Genomic DNA, 23,768 nt, shown 5'->3' on the forward strand with positions numbered 1-23,768 from the left:
GTTCTAAATTCATCCCAGAAACCAGCATTGTTCAGGTTGCCAAACACGTGGTTAAAGGGAAGGGGGAAAGTGGTGGAGTAAAAGGAGAGTTCCAAAAACCCATGAGAATGTGGGAGAGAAAAGCAAGCTGAGAGAATGTCTCTAAGAGATGAGAATGCTCGTGTCAGTATGGTACCCGCTGCCAGAGTGCTTTTCATTTCGCTACCTCCGAAGAGGCAGCTAATGGTACAGATAAATTGAATGGCATGGCAGACAGTTGTAACATGGAGAGCGCAGGTGCTGTTGAATCTTTGGTTGACTCTGGGATGAAGTCAAGAGTGTTGGAAGATAGTTCCAAAAGCATTGCGGATGCTGAACGGCAGGGGAACAGCAATAGTTTGCAGAGACCTAAAAGAATGGCAAACAAACCTAAATATCTTGAGGACTTTGTGCTGTCTTGAAGGATGTTCTTTGTGAAGTTAGTGAGATTAAATTATTTGTGCATTTCTTAAGCTATGTTATGTTTTGGTAAAAGGGGGAGATGTGTTATGTCATGATACGTGTCATTATACCTGCTTTAATTTAATACACTTTAAAACAAATGTGTATCTGTGGTTCTGGTATTGCTAAGTTAGGAATGTGATGCCTTGAGGTCCCTGAGCCGCATTCCAGAGTGTATCAGTTGTCTGCTGTCGTCTCTGAGTGATGGTCGCTGAGGGACGCTAATGCTGATTCTTCTTCAATAAATCTAGTTTAATCTACCTCTGCCTGGATCTTCTGTCCACGTACGGCACAACAGAACCCCTAACAGCACCATAGACATTGCGCCGCGGACACATCCTAACTAGGCAAAGAAAACTCTATCCGTGATGGCATCTTCAAATAGGAAGATACCCACCTATGTTAGGCAAAGGAAGGGAACAGCTTTAGGGTATCACACACCATGACCCAGGATAGCCCAAGGAATGCAACAAAATGATCTATTTATTTATGTATTTATGTAAGCATTTGCTTATTTATTGTTTTATGTTTTTATTAATTGTCTTACATAGTGCAAAGAGTTTAGCAAGAGTATGTAAAAATATAAAGATTCATATACAATGGCAGCATATAAGCATTTGTTGTACATTTTAATAAGGGTGGGGGTGTTGCACTAAAGCTGCCATGTACTTAAAGACAGAAAACATGGAGACTTAACACACAGGGTGATAAGGCTGAGGAGGGCATGAGTAAATAGATGAACAATCAACATCAATCTAAATGATGAAAGAACAAGAGGAGACTCACAATACTAGAAAAGTTGAACATTACAACATCCTATCTTGCATGTTCAATGAAAGGAAAGACTAAAGCATGAAGATCTGCAAGCTGAAAAGAAAATATAAAACACATAAGAACGAAGCAGCTTTCAGCCACAACCTCCATTAGTACACAAGGGCAGCACACAATAATAAAGGGGTGATAGGGCCCCAGAATACAGGAGAATAAGGAAACAATTAAACTAAAGCATGGACAATATAGAAGGAAAATTAGTGTTGTATGTCGAGTGTTGTATGTTAGGATGGAGAAATGAACACAGACCATCACACGACACATCCAGAAAAGCAGGGGAATGGAATGAACATAGGGTATCACGCCACACCCCAAGATGATAGATGAATGGAATGAACTCAGAACATCACGCACCAAACCTCACAAAGACAGGGGCATGGAATGATCTTAGGACACCACACACTACATTCTGAGAAGGCAGAGGGATAGAATGTACATAGGGCACCACCCTAGGAAGGCAGAGGAATGAAATGAACATAGGACACCACACTGCACCCTAGAAAGTTAGCGGAATGGAATGAATATAGGACAATATACACCAAACACAGGGAAGGCAGAAGAATTCAATTAACCTAGGGTGTAATCCACCAAACTCCTAGAGAGCAGAGGAAGGAAATGAACATAGTAAATTACACACCACACCCTAGGAATTCAGGGGAATTGAATGAACGTAGAACATCACACACCATACACAAAAAAGGTGGGGGAATTGAATGAACCTAGGACACCACCCACCACAACGCCCGAAAAGCAGAGGAATAGCAAGAACAAAGGACATCACACCACAGGATGGTAGAGGTATGGAATGAACTTAGGGAATCACACACCACAGTGCAGAAAGGCAGAGGAGTGGAATGAACACAGGACAGCACACACCACACCCAGGAAGACAGTGGAATGAATATAGAACATCACACACCATACACAACAAAGGTAGGGGAATTAAATGAACCTAGGACATCACACACCACAACCCCAAAAAAGCAGACGAATAGCAAGAACAAAGGATGTCACACACCACACCCAGGAAGGCAAAGGAATGGAAAGAATGTAGGACATCATACACCACAGCCTAAAAAGGCAGTAGAATGGAATGAATTTAGGATATCACACATCACAACCTAGCAAGGCAGAGCATTTAGCAGAGACCAGACGATTACCCACCAGGCCCCAGGGAAGGGAGAGGAGTGGAATAAACACAGATCATTACACACCACACCCAGGCAGGCAGTGGAAAGAATGAACATAGAACAACACACACCACACCCAAGGAAAGCAGAGGGATGGAATAAACACAGGGCTTCACACTACACACCAAACGAAGGCAGAGGAATAAACCTAGCACATCACACATCACTCTCCCAGAAGGCTGAAGAATGGAATGAGTAGGGCATCACAGACAACAACCCTGGAGCACAGGGATGGAATGAGAATACACAATATTAGGCTAAGGCAGAGAATAGAATGAACTTTGGGCATGACACACCATACCCCCAGAAGGGAGAGGAATAGAATGAACCTCTGCAAGGCAGAGGAATGGAATGAGGATAGAACATAATACCGCACGCCCCATGAAGGCCAAGCAATGGAATGAACATAAGACAACACATCCTAGGAAAGTAGAGGAGTGGAGCTAACATGGAACACAACAACAGAATGAAATAATAAGTAAATGCATTACAGAAGAGTCACAACACTCCCTAGTGCTGCAAGACATTAAACTACAAGTAAGAGTGCAGTCTCTGTATTTACTATAACAATCTATTATTCATTTATTCATCTTATTGATGTGTGTGCTATGAATTCTTATCTACATTCGTGTGTGTGTGTGTGTGTGTGCGTGAAAAAGAGAGAGAGACTCACACGGTGTTCTTCACCACCAGTTCACATCAGTTGAAGTATTCAGTTGTGGGCGCTATTCTCTTTTGCACAATACACACTGTTTTTGTCAAGCGGTTAGGTATCTTTTGTATTCAGATCAGTACATATTTATGCGTTTCTAAATTATGGATAAAGCCCTCCAAGCCCACCAAAAGCCAATACAATTCATAAAACTTTGGAAACACAGACGCTATCACGTATAATTCTTTGAAAGTAATTTAATCTGTGAGCACAATTGTCAGATAAAGCACAGGTAAAGTACTGAAAGAATACAACTTCATAACTCAAGTTCAGTTATTCCATACACGTGTTTCGCCCCTCGTAGTGTTCAGACCTGGGGCTTTTTCAAGGCAGTGGAAAGTTGATACGGATGAATATCATTGAGTTCTAAGTAGACTGGCAGCCAGGTAAAGAGATTCTGGTAAGTATAGGCATAGTTCCAAAACTAAAAATAGTTGAATATGGACAGGACTGCCTCAGGGTCTTGTGTGTGTGCTGTATCAAACCGCACTTGAGGTAAGGAATGGCATTTTGAGGTCTGTGACAATTGGGAAAGATAACATGGCTGGTCCTGTGTTGATGAGGCTCATTTCTACAAAGAAGTTACTTTCAAAATATCTTTCACAGCCTTTTTATTCTCAGAGAGGAACTGGTCAAAGCTCCTGACATTCGGGTTGAGCTGGCGTGTTAGTTCGATGTCCCGGTACGGCTTCATCCACTTGTAGCGGAACATGTCAGCGAGCTCCTTGGCCCCTGGAAATCCCAACTTCTCATACATATCAGGTGTAATCTAGTGAAAGAGCAGAGAGACAAAGACATGGAATTACCAAAATCCTCAGTTGCAATTCGTATTATATCCTATACCTTAAATGCTGCACAAAAATACGAACTTAATGGAAAACAGGAGTCTGTCTCAACAGGCAGCTCATCATTTGAATAGAAAGGGAGAGTAAATTAGCACATGGAAAAAGTGAAGAAAAAACTCTTGCCGACTGAGTGATTTCTCACAAAAACTAGGAAAAATCTGCAAAAGTCGCAAAGTTCTCAAAAAGTAGGGCTTGCACATATAAATTGTTTTTTTTTCAATTATTTTGCACAGAAGTTTAATTTCAAACCAACTACTGCAATGAAAAGCGAATGAAAATATACCATGCCATGTAAAAGCCACGTGACTTACCTGCATGGCACAGGTTCTGAGTAATTGTGAGAAAAAGCTAAGCAGTCAAAGCATTCCAATACACATTGGTCAGAAGTAACTGCTTCCAGCCAACTTTCATGAGATAAAAAATACACGAGGGCATAGACATAGGAGGAGCAGAAAACTCTACAAAGTGAGGGTTGGTCAGTAATTGGAAACCAATTAAAACCACACTCGTGGAATACAAGCTTTGCACAGTTTTCGAGTAAACTGGACTGCCATCCTTGGGTGTTGATTAAATAAAATGCCACGGGTAGCGGAAGTGACATCACATGCCTTTTAACCTTAATACAGTGGTCTCCAAACTTTTTAACACCGCGTCCCCCCAGTTGAAAAATAAAAATCATTGGGCCCCCTCAGAATTTTTCACAATTATTTTATAAAGATATCAATGTTTAAATAAGTCTATCCCTATTTAAACTTTGCAGTTAAGTACTGTTACCTTTATAACAATGCAATAGCATGTTCCTGCTTAAAACAAAGCCCTGTTATCTGTGTAATGCTTCTTTTGGCCAGAGCCTGGCGCCCCCCTGGGATCACTTGAGGCCCCCCTAGGGGGGCCCGCCCCCCAGTTTGAAGACCTCAGCCTTAATTAAATGTTATGGTATGTTATTTATACTTAGCATAGCGCGCAACTCACTCCTGAAGGAGTATTTAGGTGCTTAGCTGTTTAGAAACATTAGAACAGCCACATTTTTAACAACTTTTTGAATTTTGTGAAATTAGAGCAGATAGGGATACAAGAAGTCTGTTCCAATGAAAAGGGGCCAAATGCGAGAAGGATCTTCCACCAGATCTGGAGGTGTGAACAAGTGAAACCTGAAGAAGGGCTATATTTGTGGACCTTAGCAGTCTGGTGGACTGATAGAGGCAAAGTCTAGAATGAAGCTAGGCAGGAAGGACCTTATTTAATGCCTTATGAGTCAGGCAACATAGCTTAAAGATTGCCTTTTCCTGATGGGAAGCCAATGCAAGGTTTTTGAGATAGAGGCAGAGGAAAACCACGCAGAAAAATTATAAATTAGCCGTGCAGCTGTATTCTGCACACCTTGCAGTTTAGCTAGCAGGGTGTCACTGGAGTGACCTTTCATCTTGATTTTCCCCTGCAGTTATTTCACATGACCCTAACACCACACTCAATGATACCCCCTTACACTCCTTCTGATTCATTCTTACCCACTTGCCTTCACTTGTAATCTCACTCATAATTACTGACAACAAGGCCGAGGTTTACTACCACTTTGCACCATGCTTGTGTCACTTTTGTGTTAGGGTGGGATACTATCCAACACAAATCCTGATTTGCGTTGGATAGTCTCCCAAAGTAACATGAATTTGCTCTATACACTGCTATGCATTATTTGCATCAAATAGACGTTCCAAGGGTGCCACATGGGTGCTCTCATGCAACCACCCATGGGTTTGATGGAAATACCTATCTACAAACATTGGTAGAGAGGAATTTGTGACGAAATCTTATACTCCTCAAGGCAGGCCTGATGGGGAGAAATGTTTTAATTTCTCCTAGGTTTGCAACTTTGCAAGTGTGCTGCATTGTAAAGCACACATGCCAAGTGGGAAAAGCCTTAAAGCATAGTTTTTGTACTGGAAGGTACCCTTCCAATAGAAAACCTGTGCTGCAGAGAACACACGCACCCTTGCACTATAGCGCAAGGGTGCGTGCTTTGGTGTGTGGCTGTCAAAAGTGCACTAGACACCGGGAGAGAAGCAATGCACCATATCTTTGTGCATATGTTGCTTTTTTTCTCTTTCCCTTTGACACAAGGTAGCACAGCATCTTTGCTAGAGTGTTGATTTCCAACTTGGGCCTCAGTCTTACACAATTCCACTCACTACTTGTCACTGACTCTCACTCACTTTCACTCACACACACGTTTACAGATACAGACACACACTCTCACTCATAAACACACTCACGTGCAAGCATGTATACAACATACATTTAAAAACATTTGTAATTACCTCAGCTGCCACCAAAGGTCCTGTACCAGCAAAGCGTGCTCCTTTCCCATTACACTAATAGTGAATAATATAATATTATTAATTATTAGTATAAAGAAAAAAGGGCTTAAAATAAACTATTCTGAACCACCAGTGTGATTTTGTCAACTCTGAGGCCAGGGGTGGTAAGGGGCAAGCCAGGAATCACTTTACTGACAGCACTCCAGAGATTTGTTCTTGTAAATCATGAATGTTACTGGAGTCATTCACTAAGGTGGCTCACTGCTATTCTTTCTGTTATGAGCTTCTCTTACAGCCAGTACTGGTCAAGTCACAGTGTCATACCAAAGACGTAATGTTCGTCGGAGGCCACGACACAGAGGACGCCGACTCAAGCACAGGTGAGCAAAAGGAAGGGGAAACAGACGGCGAGCAGTCATAGTGTAGCAAATAGCCTTGAAGGTTACACGCGCCACCTTAAAAGGACTCCAAGCGGCGGTGCCCCATAGGGCACATGTAGTACCACTTTTTCTAGGGACTTACAAGCAACTTACATATGCCAACTGGGTGTAAGCCAATTTGACCATGCCTTAAGGAGAGAGCACAAGCACTTGAGCACTGGTTAACTGTGAAAACGCAAAGAGTTCTAAAAGCCAACAAAAATGAGTTCAGAAAACAGAAGGATGAAGGCAAAAAGTTTGGGGATGACCCTGCAGAAAGGGCTAAGCCCAACAATCTACATTCTCCACTCATCTTCTCATGCTTATATCCACATAAATTCAGCATTTATCAAACCATTAATGTACAACCCATCCAGCCTCCCAAATCACTCAACTGTCCACCAGCTCATGCCACCATCAAGTACTCCATCCATTTACTCATGTATCAACACTCCACACATAACAACACATGACATATGGATTTGTAAGCGCACATTCACCTCTGGGGGCATCATGGCTCTGAAATAACAGATATTTATACTCAACCATATGTACTTAGCTGTTTTACTCGCTGAACCATCCATGCACCTACCAATCCACACAACCATCAGAAACAGTCAACAAACAGGCAAGGGTATTTGCACCACTGTTGCTGCACCTGCTACTTGATAGAGGGCAAAATTTGATAAAGGGCAATTCACTGGTACTGCCTGTGTTTTACCCGTTATGTTACAGTAGGAAGCTTATTTTGCTGTAGCATCAGGTATGGGAGCTTCCACTGCTGTTACTATGCTATATCTGTTCCGTAAAGGAGCCAAGCTTGCACATTGGTCCATGCTTTATCTGTTTCATGAGGAATCAAAGCATAGCACTGATTCCCAGCTGTACCTTCTGCTTGAGGGATGCCGTAGTATACTTCTTCTGTGACGATGGGATGCCTGTCAACTGATGCATGCGGTACATCTGTAATGTGAGAGAGGGAGACTTGCACTTCTAATGCCCAGCTGTGCCTGTTCTGCGAGTGGTGCTTGCACTGCTGATGGTGTGCTATACCTATTCTGTGAGGGAGAGAAGCTTGTACTCTCATGTTTCATAGGCATTAATTACACCCATTGTTTAGTACTTGTCTGTTGATGCCATGGGGGTGCATCTGTCTGTGGGTTCTAACCATGATTGTGAACATCCATTGGGTGTTCCCATCCTCTCTGAAAACTTACTGGGAGGGATGCCATCTTTCTCAGAGAAAAATACTTGATATTTCTGTGATTGGTGAGGTTATGGAAGGACCAGCTCTTGAATAGCAGTTTGTGTAAAACTATCTGTATTCTTTTTTTTAACAGAGCATTTCAGCATCTACTTGTTTAGGAATAGTCTAGACAGCTCTAAAATACTTTCCATGTGTTTTAATCTTGTAGTTACAGCTTTATGTTTATCCTCAAAATGGAAAAATACTGCATTGTAATGATTTTGTGATTTTTGTTCTGTCTGAGTTGGCATGAAACACTGACCAGACCAATGGTCACAGTTTTAATTCTCTTGAAATAGCTTGGATGGTTAAGTACATGCATCAGAGCTTTACACTTAATGTTAGATCTCACATTGGTAGTCTAATAAGGATAGCTTAGTCGCTTGATAATTTTGTTAGAGCTATCCTTGCGATACCCTTGCCCTCATTTGGTCCCTTCCTTTCGCGTATACCTAAAGGCCCCTCTTCATCTGCGGTACAGAGGGTGGTAGTGGGGTTGTTGACTTGTAGTTGGTGTCGCTCAACCTCTTGTTGCTTCAGCCTGGTTCCATCTACCCTTTCTATTATTATTTCCCTTCAATTCAACGCTCTGTGGTGTCCTGTCACATACAAATAAGTGAGAGAACAACTCCGAGGGGCATCAGTCAGCTACAAGCCATTCAGATGGTCAGTTTTTGGTAGATCAGTAGTGCATCCAGCTCAAGCCACACTAATAGGCTACAACAACAGTACGCATTAGACACAATTCCTGTCACCATCATATGTACAATACAGATCAAAGTCGAAAAACGTTTTACCAGAGGAACATGACGGTCAGCTAATGAGCTGCCCGTGAACTCCCGTTGGACGGAGGTGATTCCAAACATCGCGCGACTTGGATTGTGAGCAGACCTTCCCTCGGTCTCTGCTCGGGAAAGCTGCGGAAGTTTTCCCCCCGGATACGAGTTTGTTTGTGCCCCCGGCCCCCCCCCTGGCGATGGCGTGTCGATAGGAAAGCGAGGGCGAGGATTCCCTCCGCGCGCCGGATTAGAAGCCGGGGAGCCTGAGATTCGGAGCTCCCGCTTTAGCGTTTCTTTGGGGGAAGCCCCTGGAGCTGTGTCAGCGGAGCAAGGAGCGGCAAAAAGACGGTGACATTATATTTCTGGCGGCGTGGGGGGGGGGAGCCTGGGTGATTCAGTCCATTGACTACAGCTTGGTTATAACTTGTTGTTAGCAGGCAGAGATTGTTAGTAATATCGAGGCTGCCCTCCCAGGAGTATTGGGGGGCTTAAAGAAAACGCGTACACATATGAAAAGTGTTGCTTATGGTAAAAGTAAGCAAGCGCTAGAGTTTTCTACTAGAAGTTTGTACCAGAGGAACTGCGTGCCTAATATCGCGTTTTACAGCTGCATATTCGCCAGGGATTGTTATGTCTCAGCGCTTCTCACGCCATAAGCACAAAAAACCTGTGTAAATCTCGCTGCTCTACACAGAAGGGAGGTGAGATACAGATGGACGCCAAATATTCAACACCCCTGTACTCGTGGTGGTTCGCCGTTTGCTGGAAGGGCTGAGAACTAAACGGTTGTTTCAATTGAGGATTCCTCAAGTTTAAAGGTTTAAAGGTTTTGAGAAGAGAGGTGGACCATCGTATAGATAGGTACCCCGTTGGGTGGGGGTACTTGGTCCCTCACACCTTGTGCTGTGTCTCCACGGATTTTCAGGCGTTAGAAGGAGGAAGAGAGAAAGAGAGGGGGCTAAGAAGAATACTTCTGTTACTGCGCCTTGTTAATTTCATTCTTCCTCTCTACAGTGTTTTCCCTTTTCCGACTCTTGTCGGGAAAACTAGGAAGGAAAACGGCGAACAAGAAGGGAGGGTCATTGAATACAGGGAGGGGTGGAGGGGTGTTTTGGAAACAGGCTCTAAATTCCAGTATTTGGACAGAAGCGGCAAGGGGCGTGCGACGTGGGAGATCTTATACCGCCCGTTGCTCTCTTCGTGGGAGCCTCCCGGAGACCCCAGGGGGCCTCTTCAGAACCAACTTAAGTGGGAAGGGGGTAAGAAAGGAGTGTGAGAGTGCTGGAACCCTGCAGTTCATGTCATTAATTAAGCGTCGCCCCAGGGGTGCTCGGGCAGAAGTTAACGATGTGATTGTGGCCAGGAAAAGTAAGCCCGGCACCCGTGGTGCAAGTGCTAATCTTCGGACTCAGGTGTCTGGACCACAATTCCTCCACCACAGGACATGGCAAACGTTCAACCAGCCTTAGGCAAGTTGGGGGTTTCTAAGCTAGCTGAAGGCGTTTCAGCTGTCGGCCCAGCACAAGAACTATTAGATATGGATCCAGTTACACTGAGAGAGGGCCCCTCTAAGACATTACCCTTGCTGGAAGTTGATGGTAATTTCTCCAGTGGATCAACACCACATGACTTGGATGTACAGACTCTGTTAATTTCTCTTACTAAAGAAATTAGAGGGAAATTTGAAATTTCAGAAACTAATCAAACCAGGATTCGGGAAGCCTGTGAGGTCTTGGAAAGTAAAATCAACCTGTTATCAGACCGGCTGGGGAAACTAGAGGCTGTGGTGGAGGCCCACGAGGAGCGAGTGTTAGCTCAATCTAAGGAATTTTTACAATTGAAAAGGGAGGAAAAGTTGTTGCAAGATAAATTGGAAGTGTTGGAGAATAACATGAGGAGAAACAATATCAGGCTCCTGGGAGTTCCAGAGGGCTTGGAAGGGGAAAATATTAAGAGCTATGTGATCTCGCTGATTAGGGAGGTCCTCCCCAGTATGGTAGGGATCAATCTGGAAGAGGACATTCAGAGAGTCCACCGTGATCCTTTCAAGAAAAATCCAGGAAGGAAAACCCCCAGGAGGATTTTGATAAATTTCAACACATACTCTATTAAGGAAAGAATCTTGTCCGAAGCCCTCAAGGTTGGGGCTTTTCCCAAGGGGGAATGGTCTCTTAGGATAAGATCAGATCTGTCTAAGGCAACTTTAGATAGGCAGTGGGAGCTGGGAAATTTTATGCGGGAGCTCCGTGAACTAGGGGCGACAGTCCAACTAAGGTTCCCGGCAGCTCTCCGTATAATGTGGAAGAATAAAATGTAGAATATGAGAGACCCTGGCGAGGTCAGTACATTTATAGACCAGATCAAGGCGTCTCAATAAGACCTAGTGGAAAGCCCCCGTCCGACATGGGGTTCGAAGATAGGATAACAGGATGGTTATCCCAGTAGAAACAGGGAGGGTTCCTCTGGGGGGGGGGTGGGGTTTTGGGGGCATGTTGGTGTTGAGTGCAGGGGTGGGTGGCACCGGGGGTTGGGGTTTGTTTTGGGTTTGGTGGGTTGAAAAGGATAAAATAAGAAAGTCCTCATATGTTACTAATTTAGGTCGGGGAGGTTGGTGTTCTTCTTCTTTTCTCCTTTTTGTTATGAACGGTCATGCAGGGTAAAGAAAAGTTGAGATTCCTCTCTTGGAATGTGAATGGGCTAAGGGTGTCTGGTAGGAGGAGGAAGATCCTTGAGTACTTACGTTTGGTTGAGGAAGAGATTATTATACTGCAGGAAACCCATCTCCACCAAACTGAATGGGAGACCTGGCTTAAACAACTGAATTGGGCTGCGTTCAGCGTATGTTCTTCTCAAACTAGTACAATAAAAGGTGTGGCAGTTTTGATTAAGAAATCCATGAGGTTCAGGGTTGGAATAGTACATGTTGACCCCAGAGGGAGGTGGGTAGTGGTGGAGCTGTGTGTAGGTGGTCACTAGATTACAGTGTTGGGTTATTATGGGCCGAATATTGACGACCCATCGCCACTTCAAGACTTATTTAATATTCTACTTTCAGCTAGGTACCCAGTGGTGTTGGGTGGGGATTTTAATATATTGCTAGACCCTGCACAGGACAAGTCAACCCCTCGGGTACGGTTAATTCACCTAATACAAGGGCATTGGTGAAGCAAGCGATGCAGGATTTAGGCTTGGTAGATGCTTGGCACTGGGGAAGGGGAGAAGGAGATAGATACACATTTCACAATAAAAAATATGGGCATAGATCCAGAATAGATTTTTTTTTAATTCATAAAAGTTTATGCCCGGAGGTAAGAAGGGTGGCTCACAACACAGCACACTTGTCAGACCATTCTGCAGTAATACTACACTTAGATATTAGGGTTAGTAATAGGACAACTAGGAGCACAATCAATCGTGCTCTATTTTTAGATGACGCATCAGTAGAAGTGTTAAAAAAAGATACTAGAGAATTTTTTCAGGTGAATCAAGGAACAGCAAGTTTGTGGTGTGTTTGGGATGCGTTTAAGGCTTTTATAAGAGGGAGGCTAGTTAACCTGGCAGCTCATAAGTACCGTGAAGAGAGGGAAAAGTTGGGAAACATGGAGTCGTCATTGAAAACCTTTCAAGTAGCAAAGAATAATGCACAGTTAGAAGGGAAAACGGACTTAGTAATGGAGCTGTCTTGTCAAGAGGAAAAGGTCCGGTCCAGTCTAGACGCTTTTTTGGAAAACCGCTGTAGGTTAAAATGGGAAAGTAGTCAGTAGGCTAATTTTGAATATGGAGAAGGTTGTAGTAAACTGTTAGCATGGAAGGTTAAGTCGGACCTTTCCAAAAGGCACATTTTATCTGTCAAATCAGAGCCCATGAATCAGGTCTGTACGGAGCAAGAGGAGATAGAGGGGGCATTCGTATCTTTCTTTCAGGAGATATATTCAGAGAGTTCGGTTAACTTGGAAGAGCCGGTAAGAGAATTCTTAGATAAGGTAGATCTCCCAGTTTTAGTGGAGTCTAAGATGCTCCTACTGAATGATAAGTTAAATGAGGCTGAGTTGGCGGAAGGTTTAAAGGCCCTAAAAAAAGGTAAGGCAGCGGGGCCAGATAGTCTCCCTAATGAATTATATAAGGCTTTGGGGGAGGAACTTACCTCATTTTTATTAGAGCTATTTAACTCTATGCTGATAGAAGGGGCCCAAATTCCCAATTCTTGGAGAGAGGCGACAATTTGCTTATTGTTAAAGCCGGGTAAGGATTCCACGTTTTGTTCCTCCTATAGGCCCATCTCCTTGCTGAACGCAGACTATAAACTTTATACAGGAATTTTAGCCAAGAGATTGGGGAGAGTCGTTGGTAATCTAATCCATCCGGACCAAAAGGGTTTCATGAAGGGGAGGCAGCTTCACGAGATAACTCACGAGTTATTTGCTGCAGTCGATTTGGCGGCACACGAGAAGGCACCATTGGCGATTTTGTCCTTTGACGCGGCCAAGGCCTTTGACCGTGTTAATTGGCTGTTTTTAAAGGTGGTTCTGGAAAAAGCGGGCTTGGGATTCCCTTTTATTAGGGCGATAGGGGAACTGTATAGTTGTCCCCTAGCGAGAATTTTGATCAATGGCCAATTAACACAAGAATTTAGGATCAGGCGAGGTACGAGACAGGGATGCCCTCTATCTCCGTTGCTTTTTAACTTATATATTGAACCTTTGGCTACTTTACTTCGGTCTTCTAAAGAGATTATCCCATTCCGAACTGGGGGATGGGAAAAAAAACTAGCTTTATACGCAGATGATTTGATGATATACACGAGTGATGTTAGGTCTACTCTACCTAGGGTGATTGCCTTGATGGAACAATTTGGTAGACTATCTAGGTACAGCATAAACGCAGAAAAGACAGAAATAATGTGCTGGAATTTGTTGTATGCTTCCCCTTTAGTTAAACAAGAGATCAGATATCTGGGTATTCGAATAGCAGCTGATCTTAATAAGGTAGCTAAAGTGAACTTTGATATAGTAGATAGGGAAAACAAAAAACTGTTAAAAGCATGGGCTGCTCTTCCTCTTACGATAATTGGGAGATCTAATATCTTGAAGATGTGTATTCTTCCAAAATTTACTTTTCTGTTTAATACTATCCCATTAGAGTTTGAGAAGAGCTGGTTTAAAAAACTACAAGGGGAGTTATCCTCATTTGTATGGGCTTCCAAGGGAGTTAGGATTGCTTGGAAGAAGTTGAGTAGAAAAAGGGAATGGGGAGGTATTGCGTCTCCAGACTTTTTTAAGTACTATTTGGCTTTTCAGTTAAAAAATATTAGATTTTTATTGAATAAAAAGTCTGAGCACGATTCAGTCTGGGGAGCATTAACGGTTCACCTTGAAGAAGGAGCAGACCATTTTCTATATAAATTTGGACATCCCAGCTACTTCAAGAAAGTTCGTTTGAAACTCCCCAGTCACGCATGCAATGTTTGGATGCATTTTCGGAGGACGTTAGATATACCTTATTTTTGTAGTTCAGCTCCCATTTGGGACTCGCTTGGCACTCCGGAATGCCTTATAGACAAACTATCAACTCCTCTGAGAACAAGTGGGGTGGAAAGATGGGGTCAGTTAATAGAAGGAGTTGAAGTGTTAAGTTGTGGCGCATTCCAGGAAGGTACCGGTGGGATGGTTTCTAGATTTAAGTATCTTCAAATATCTAGTTGGGTAAAGTCCCGCCGAAATGGAGAAATAGGGAGGAGTATATGGGAAGGGAAGCTAAATCAGAGAACCATCAACAAAGAGGTTGCAGTGTGGTACCACGCTTTGTTAGAAACATCAGATGATAGCGCTTCCCTTCCCTTATCGAAGTGGGGAGCGATCTTTCCAACTTTAGATGTTACAACAATGTGGCAAAAGTCTTGTTCAATATTGTGGCTTACTACCAGTCCTGCGGGGCTGAAGAAAAATCATTTGTTCACACTCCATAGGGCTTATTGGACTCCGGCTAAATTAACAGCTATTGGGAAGACTCAGAAAAACTTCCCAAGGTGCGGGGATGATAAGGCGGATGATATCCATATGTTTTGGCATTGCGCTAAGTTGTCGAATTATTGGGGGGAGATAGAGAGTATTTTCAAAATAATCTTTAATGTAAACTTAGTTGTAAACCCAGCATTAGTGGTGTTTGGGGTGCGGGAACAGGATACAAACTACCAGAAATTGTCAGTTCAGCAGGAGCATTTGCTGTTCATATTAATTCTTCTAGCTAGGCGAGAAATTTGTCGTAAATGGATTGATCCTCTTCCTCCTCGTTTGTTGGATTGGCAGATATCTGTAAATCGAATCTGTACATTGGAACAACAGGGTCCCCTGTCTAGAAAAGATAATTTTTGGTTATATTGGGAAAATGTGTATCAATAATATATTATTTCTTTGTCATATAAGCTCCTTATACCTTTGAATTTTTTTAAAAAGTCCAATGATTAAGATCTTCCCCACGCTCTTTGGAGGTACTGCTTTGGCTATGATTGAAAGTGACAACTTTTGATCAATGACACCCGTACGAGAAAGTATAATCAGTAGATCAGAGGGGATGATCTACTAAGGTTTGGACTATGTACTTGGTGGCATGTTGTCGTCTGTCACGCCAACGCCTTTCCTACTTAACCAAAGCAGGGGCGAGGCATATGAGGAAATTTTTTTTTTTTTTTTTTAAATAAATACAGATCAAAGTCATACAGTTGTCCAAGTGTTTGCTCCCTCAGTGGTACACCCTTTCAAAATATACTGACAAATTAAATCATTATAGATCCACACCTAGAGTGAAAAAGTTAAACATATCAAATCCACAAATACTTGGCATCAAAGGCACATAATTAGGAAAGTGGCTCAAAACTTAACAACCATTTGAAGCCGAATAATGGACAGATGTACATCCCAGTAGAACAAAACAAATTTCAATTCCCCTCAGCACACAACGCCACGCATATAACCTTCATATCTTTAAATTTGCGATGCCATTTTTATATTTTCTGTTCAAAGATAGAACAACAGGATCACTGGTTACTTGCTGTGTAGATCATCAGTGTATAATGTTATTTTTATCCAGATTGTTTCAATCTCTCCTTTCCAGGAGTTTTAAGTGACTTGTGCTATTACACACTGCTAGGTATTTTGCAGCATTTTCACTATTACGTAACGTTCACCTAGACCGCCCAAGTCCTGTCTTCTTCCAAGCAAGGATTGCTGCTGGGCCTGGGCTACTAAAAGCCCAGCTCTCTGCACCCATCCTAAGCCCTGTCTTGGGTACGAGCTTATGCTAGCCTACTCTCCCTAGCTTCTCTGCTCTACATTGCTGTGAGGATGAACTGGACTACAGTGGACAACATAGTGCAGACTATTTCACTGAGGGCATACACTGACTGGCCTTACTTTTCCAAATCACGGAGAGCAAATACCACTAACCCTGTCCATTACCACCATCCACTGGCCCCTGCCTCACCTATTTAGTTGAGTACATATCGTTGTTTGTTGAGAAATCTCAACCATGCATCCCATAACAATACTAAGCTACATCCGGGGTAGAGACATAAATTATATAAGTTTATGTTAACCATGTTAGGTTGTTCTGCCATTTTGCTATACACTGGTACCAAAGCATCTTTGTGTCCCGCCTTCCGACTGACAGTCGGACAATCTAATTATAACATTTAGCTCTGTACTTTCTTGAACAAGAGATCTGGGGAGCATAATGTGTTAGCATAAAAGTGTATAAACGTGTGCCTGTACGGATGATTGTTTCTAAAGATACCACCACCTAATCTCGTCATCATCTCATATAATCAGCACTTCTCATCTACCATGATTAACATTTCAGTTTTACAGTAAACCTAAATCAGGATCTGCTGTACTCAAGTTTTGTGCACTCTGTTCCAGATGCATCCCCGATACAAGCTCCCAATGTTGACTAACGTCCTTCGGAGCTAGCTGAGAGGTGATAATCCATCAAACTGCCTCCCCTGGCATCCTGAATTAAAACACTTGACTGCCGTGCCAGTGAACTGGGCCCTCTTGAACTATGTTGAGTATGCCCCCATCTAGTACTTGGAATCAGGAGCCTCAGACACATTGGGAATCCAGTTTTCCAGTTCTTCTATGGTACCCCATCTGCCTACCAGAATAACCTCCATTGGGTGTGTGACTGCGGAGGGCTCCACGGTTTAGGTGGACCCACTGATTTTACACTGAGTACAGGCCTTGAGTAGTCATGGGAACTCAGACAGGAAAGACCATAATGGTGTGGATGAATTTCATGCAATTTTAGTCTGGCTTTTGATTAACTGATTGAAAGTTTACAGTCCTGAGTGTAGTCGACTTCTGAAGGACCACAAGGACCTGCAATCACCATCCAGTAATCTTGCAGTGAGCCCAAAGTATGAATTAAAAAACATAACTGTTACTTACTGCTACTTACCTTTACGCATTGGGTCCAAATCATGGCTTCCTAAGTCACTAGTACTTTGGGGTTTCTTTTGACCCTCCTCATTCTCATTGACCCCACCCTTTCAGATATTTTTTTTTAACTTGTGTGAGGCTTGTGAGTCTATCATGCCTAGTGAACTCTGTGACACTGGTGAGTGGAAAGCAGGGAGAACAGGGGTTTCACTCAAACTCTGAGTCACAATTGTTAGAAACACATAAACTATGCACTAGGGTCAAGAGATAAGGAGAGTGTGACATTTATGAACTATAACCGTGGTACTCATAGTACAGCCCGACAGACCTTCCGTGGCGGCCCGCGGACCTTTTTTCCTAAATGTAGACTCTATGAGTCTACGACTACGTCCTGTTGGTAAACACAAAAGAGGGCCGCTGAAGCATGCAAGATAGCAGCTTTGCTGCGCATGCCTCCCATTCCAGAGGCCCTCTTCTGTGTTTCCTGCCCTGGAGCCGGAGCCGGGGTAACGTCACATGCTTGTGGTAGAGGGACGCAAAGAGCCTTTAAAAGTCAGCTGACTTTAAAATGGTCTTTTGTAAGCTTCCCGCTACCTTCGCCGCCTGCGTCAATGTCTCTTCACTCTCCCTGATTTAAAGGTAAGACCCCACGATCTGCTCCCCTATGGGTGGTCCTGGCTTCGGGGGCGGCAGACTAGAGGGGATGTATCATAATCAGTGCTTAATTTGTAAATAAAAACGTGCCGGTGCCCAAATCCCTCCTCTTAAACAAGTGGCTGCTGCAATTAAATGTGCGAACATGGAATTCTGAGGCAGCGTAATCCTGAAGCCATCTCGGGCCTCTTAAATCCATATAAAGCCACTCCCTGCCCCTTCAGCTCCCTTTGTGGCGCTTTTTCGTTTTTCTCTTCCTCCGGCTTTCCCATATGTGTCAATTCAGCTCTCGAAGCATCTTTTTTGGGGCAGGCACCAGAAAAATTCTGGAACATTGTGCCTTCTGACAAATTTCCTGTTCTTTTTACAGTGGCCCAGAAAGTAATTTGTATGTTTGGGTCAACATACGTTTGTGAAAGTTTTTTTTCCACAATGGGACTGTTTAAGAGTAAACTCAGAAATAAGCTAACAGACTTACATCTGGATCAACTCTTAAGGCTTGCCGTTTCAGACACAGTACCAGATTACAGGACACTAATAAGAGACATGAAGTGTAAAATAAGTTCTTAGTATACCTTTCTTTGACGTACCTATTTTTCAGTCTCAGTTAAACCTGTGCTGAATATCCGCTTAGCGAGGATTACCATGCAATGCCTCTTAAGAATTCTATTGTATGATAATATAAATGTATTGTCAAAATATCTAGCTTTGTACTTAAATCTGGCTTCGAAATACAGCATTGTCTAGTAATGTTTTTTTATACCAGTAGTCCCGCCCGCTGGCCCCGCCCCTTGGCACCATCCACCCCCTCACAGGCCCATCGGTGCAGCCCTCGGCCACAAACCAGCCTGTAATTTTGCCCCCCGGCAAAAAGTTTGTGAGTACCCATGAGCTATAGCTATAGTATGGTGTCAAAAGTGCACAACAGAACATAATAGTTAACCCAGCTGACACCCACAGAAGTGACTAAATAGAAAGTTCTTCAAGGGAAGGCTGCAAACTTGACACAAATTTAGCTGTGTCATAGTTTCAGTCTTGCAAGATAGCGAGGGGCTCAGAGAGAAAATCTCACCATGCTGTGTGAGAGGTGGACTGCTAGGAAGACAAATCTTCATTGTGCAAACAAAACTCCATAGTGTAGAAACTTCATTGTAGAGAGAAATCTTGTTTTTGTAGAATCTTAGTTGTGTAGACAAACATTCATTATATTTAAAGTTCTTTATCATGGTACAACTTAGTAAAAGAGGCTGGAGATTCCTAGATTTTAATAATCTAGAACTATGAAAGACGTTCACATGTATTGCAGCAAAGGTGTGTAGTTTGCTGCAACATGATTGAGACTGGAGAAATATGTAATAGTTTCCCATAAAAAAAAAAAACCTGGATTCCCAAGGTTATTTTTTTCCTTTATAAATGTGGGTTTTGTCGGGAGGCGGTGGAGCTCGCCAGGCTCGAAGATGGACACCATTTAGGTGCGCCCATTTGGCCGTTGATTAATGCCACATGATTCTGGTGGCTAACTGACACTGAACTCAGCTGCGCCCGCCTAGCTGCACTCAGCAACTTCGGGTGCGGTGATAACTGCGGCAAGAACAAGTTTCGGTGCTTCAGAGCAAATGGGGACCGGCCCGTGGCCTGCCTCGTGGGAGAGCCTCTGTTATATTATATGTTATGTTATATTATTTATAAAGCGCATGGCTACCAATAGGCTTCCCAGCGCTAGAGGACTACGGACCAGTACAGACAGAGAGAAAGTACCCTACACCTAAAACAACCACGTTTTTAGGGACTTCCGGAAGTAATATTCATTGGTCGTCATACGCAAGCCAGTGGGAAGAGAGTTCCATAGCTTGGCCCTTTGGTATGCAAGAGTGGCACCTCCCCATCTAGATTTTTTTATTCTGGGGAGGATAGCAAGGGCCACTGATGCTGACCTAAGATCCCTATTAGGCTTGTAAAAAGAAGAAAGGGTTCTCAGTATTTGGGGGCCCCTGTTGTGGAGCGATCTGTGGATACAACACAAAACCTTGAATTTGATGCGTTGAGATCAACGGGTAACCAATGTAGTATGTTCAATCCTGCCTTTACAGAGCTCCTTCTGGGGATATCCAACAAAAGACGGGCTACCGCTCTGTGGTGAGGGAGCTACGGGCCGGAGGCGCCCGAAGCGGGGGAGCCTTTCAGCAGCTGCGGCCTTCGCTGCTGTGACTACTGGTGCAGACCTGTGGCGGCGTACGAACCGCCACGTGGCCTGCAATCTGAGGAACGGGCCCCGGCACCAGCGTGAGACGGAGCTCGGTCGCCGGTGACCCTCCTGAACACTGCCCGTGGCCGTTGGTCCAGATCGGGGGCTCCGCCGGCGGCCGTGGCCATGGAGGGGCGAGCAACCGAACGAGGAGCATGGCGAGCGCCGCATAGCTGATGGGTATAACGGGCCGGAGGGCCCATGCTGTAACTGCGCGCTGTGAGCTCCTGCTCATGACTGCTCGGGCCAGGGTGAGCATATTGAGTCTGGTGGGGAAGCCCTTTGTGGCTGTGGAGCCCTGTGCCTTGTTACGGTAGCCACAGCCCTGGTAGGACACGGGCAGTGGAATGACTGTTAGAAATGGGGTTTCTGGTTGGCGAGGATATGCACCTCAGCCAGGCAGAACCCAACACTCTAGTCAGGGAGAGTAAGATACATACCAAAGATAACCCCTGCTCACCCCTTGGTAGCTTGGCCAGAGCAGTCAGTCTTACCCCAGAGGCAATGTATAAATGGGTTGTGCAATACACTCACACCAGTGACACAATAAATACAACACAAAGGAAACTCCACACAGGGTTATAAAAAAATTATAGGCTTCTTATATTGTAAATATCAAAATTCTGCACAGTGACATAAATTACACAGATAATACATCAAATGCAGTTACTGCAGTAAAGCTCTATCATGCTAATACCAAGGTCATGGGGTTATACATTAGGCAACTCCAATAATGCAAATGAATGGTTCCTTTGGCAAAACAACGAATTATGGATATTATGCCCATTAAGTGAGTGCTGCAGGCGTACTCATTAAAGTGGCCAAACAAGAATCAGCACGACATACATAGCGACTTCAGGGCCTAGACTCAGGATATAAAAATGCAGCATTATGTTAAAGGAATCACCATCTGTCATTGTAAATGCAAGGTCATCATGGATAAACACATGAATCACCAAATACCACTAGCGGTACAGAACTCCACAAGATATCGCCATCAGTAATATCTGTTTTATAAATTACCACTGCAAACACATAGATCCTGTGCACCTGCACCTCTATTATATGATAGGCGGTAACTCCCCACAGAAATGGCAGGATTGGGACCCCCCCCCCATTGAGAATGCCTTCCTGTCCATCCGGCTGGATCACGAATGCCCGCAAAGGTATGCCACATGGAGATTTGGGGGGGGCACACACCCGCTACCCACACCAGCGGGGAGACCTCGCCAAGTACTCCTGCGGCTCGGAAACTGAACAGTTGGTGTGGCCACTGCAGGCGCCCTCGTCAGAGACCTTGCTTGTAAAAGACAACCACCCATGTCTGCATGGTGCAGCTGTTGACCTCTGTGACTCAATGAGCCACCTGGAACCAGGAGTGTGTCCGGAGCCCTTCCAGGGCCTCCCAGACTCCAGCTCTGATGCGTACACACCTCCCACTGCATCTGACATGGGAAGACCTCCCGGAGTCTCCTCCTTCTGGAGCAACAACAGTGTTTGCATACAGCTGCCCGTGAATGCGCAACACAGCTGCGTGCTCCTTATTGCTCTCTCCGCTCGGCCACACTCCCTTCTGGCGGGCTGAATCGGGGACTCCAGGCCAGTGGTGCCACAACGCATTGGCCAGGGAATACGGCTTAGTTCACACTCCAGATGGGTGAAATGAAGCCAGGGACACGCTGGTCCAGAGCACAGCTCTTGTGCAGCCCACCAGCTGCAGTGGAGGGAGGGGCCACCCAATGACTGAGGCATATGCGCCCTTTCCAGGAAAACTAAAGTACTCACCATACACTTCTTTCTCAGCATGGGTTGTGGCCAGCAGGGAGGGAGCCCCCAAGCTTCCAGATGGACAGGGGTGCGGGGAAGCAGCCCTCCAGCCCCTGGAGAGTGCTAAGGGGAATGAAAGGGCAGACAGTATACAAGCAGACCAGCGCATAAAACCAGTAATGGTGGTTCCTGTTCCTAATTTATATTCCTGTTCCTGAATATTCTGATGCTACTGCCTCAAGCGGTGTTCAATAATCTTCGGCTCTGATGATCCATCTGGCACAGGCAGGGAAGCAGCTGCGGATGCTCTGGGTGACCCTGACCTTACCATATGATATGGGGGACTTAATGCACCTGATCTAGAAGCCTTTTACAGGGCTGCACAGTGTATGTTTGCTCATTACTGAATTCATGGTCTGTGTAATTGTTCTGACTTGAATTGTTGCTATGCATTCTCTCCTTAGTTATCAGTTCCCTGTTGCTCAGCCAGTGTGTCTGTGAGTTCACGGAATGTTGATGAGTGCCTGGTTGGTGTGAATGGTCAATTGGTGGGAGTGGGCAACTCAGAAAAACAAAGAATGCAGCATTTCTGATGTGAAGTTAACCAACATCAACCACTTGAGGAACTAAAGTGCAGTTTTACTGCCATATGCTGTGAGTATGAACCAGCACTGAACCAGCATGGAGGCAGCATGTTATAAAGCATCACATCGATGGTGTGTTTGGGGAGGATTTTACCCCATTACAGTGAGAGCTCATACTGTTGTGCACCGCTCTGGCAAGACAAGGTCAACTTACCTTGGAAAACGACGCCACACATCTCAATCTTCCTCATTTGGGATGTTTTCAATGTGCTACTATGGCCTATAAGGTGTACTTCTAATACTATAATAAAGCATCTGTCATCAGTTCATCAAGGTTTGCGGCACCGGCTACTGGCTAGTCACTGTTCCATGAGAAAGGAGTATGCGGTGATGGGCACACCTTGAGACATTGTGTCTATTAACCTCGATTAGCAGCATACTTAACAGTGAGGAATTTCTTACTTAAAAAATTGACATGTTTTCAATGTACTTGCAAATATACAGCTGACTGTCCAGTGTAAGCTATCCAATTGTAAAGTACAAACTTGTGTGCAGATTTTCCACAAGAAAGCTGATGCATACATTGGAAAAAGTTCTAAGTGTTGCTGAGAAACTATAAGCATTCAAGTTTTAAAGAGTGGAGAGAGGTTTCGGGTGAGAGGTCGCTCACCGGGGACATTAAGTGTTACTGCTGGACATAATTCTGTACCATTTATAATATGTTTATAATGTCATGTTAGTTTATCTTTGTGTGCTGTTCTTAATTTGCTGCTGTGTTTTAATTTTCTCCCTAAGTGTATTTTGTTTGATGCAAGTCTGGACCAGCTGCATGTGGATATTTTTATAATCCTCAGTGTGTTATTGTACGAGCGGCGATGCTGATTTTGCTGTCTGAGAGTATGGCCATCTATGCCGTGCTGACTTTGCTGCCTATGTGGATTTGATGCCTGTGTCAATTGTTAGAATGCACAATATTTGCCTGAATGCTTTAATTTGAATTAACGCTGACTTGCAGAGTTGAGTACTCTAGTGGTGCGTTGCAGGGTCATGTACCCTAATGTTGCATTGCAGGGCCATGTGCCCTACTGTTGCAGGGTTGTGTACCCTAATGTTGCATTGCAGGGCCGTGTACCCTAGTGTTGCAGAGTTGTGTACCCTAATGTAGCATTGCAGGGCTGTGTACCCTAGTGTTGCATTGAAGGGTTGAGTAGCCTAGTGTGCGTTGCAGGGTTGTGTACCCAAATGTTGCATTGCAGGGTGGAGTATCCT

General features: G+C 44.2%; 1 protein-coding gene across 1 annotated transcript in view; it reads right to left on the reverse strand.

The window, feature by feature from the left end:
* Positions 1 to 3,422: 3,422 nt before the first annotated feature.
* Positions 3,423 to 23,768, reverse strand: part of LOC138278521 (nmrA-like family domain-containing protein 1) — a 60,784-nt gene continuing 40,438 nt past the window's right edge. Inside the window, exon 5 of the mRNA XM_069219257.1 lies at positions 3,423 to 3,982. Within this exon, the coding sequence (XP_069075358.1) occupies positions 3,785 to 3,982 (198 nt within the window). The 3' untranslated portion in view covers positions 3,423 to 3,784. The remainder of the gene's footprint in view (positions 3,983 to 23,768) is intronic.

The sequence above is a fragment of the Pleurodeles waltl genome, chromosome 2_2 (genome assembly GCF_031143425.1).
Source record: "Pleurodeles waltl isolate 20211129_DDA chromosome 2_2, aPleWal1.hap1.20221129, whole genome shotgun sequence".
Classification (NCBI taxonomy): Eukaryota; Metazoa; Chordata; class Amphibia; order Caudata; family Salamandridae; genus Pleurodeles; species Pleurodeles waltl.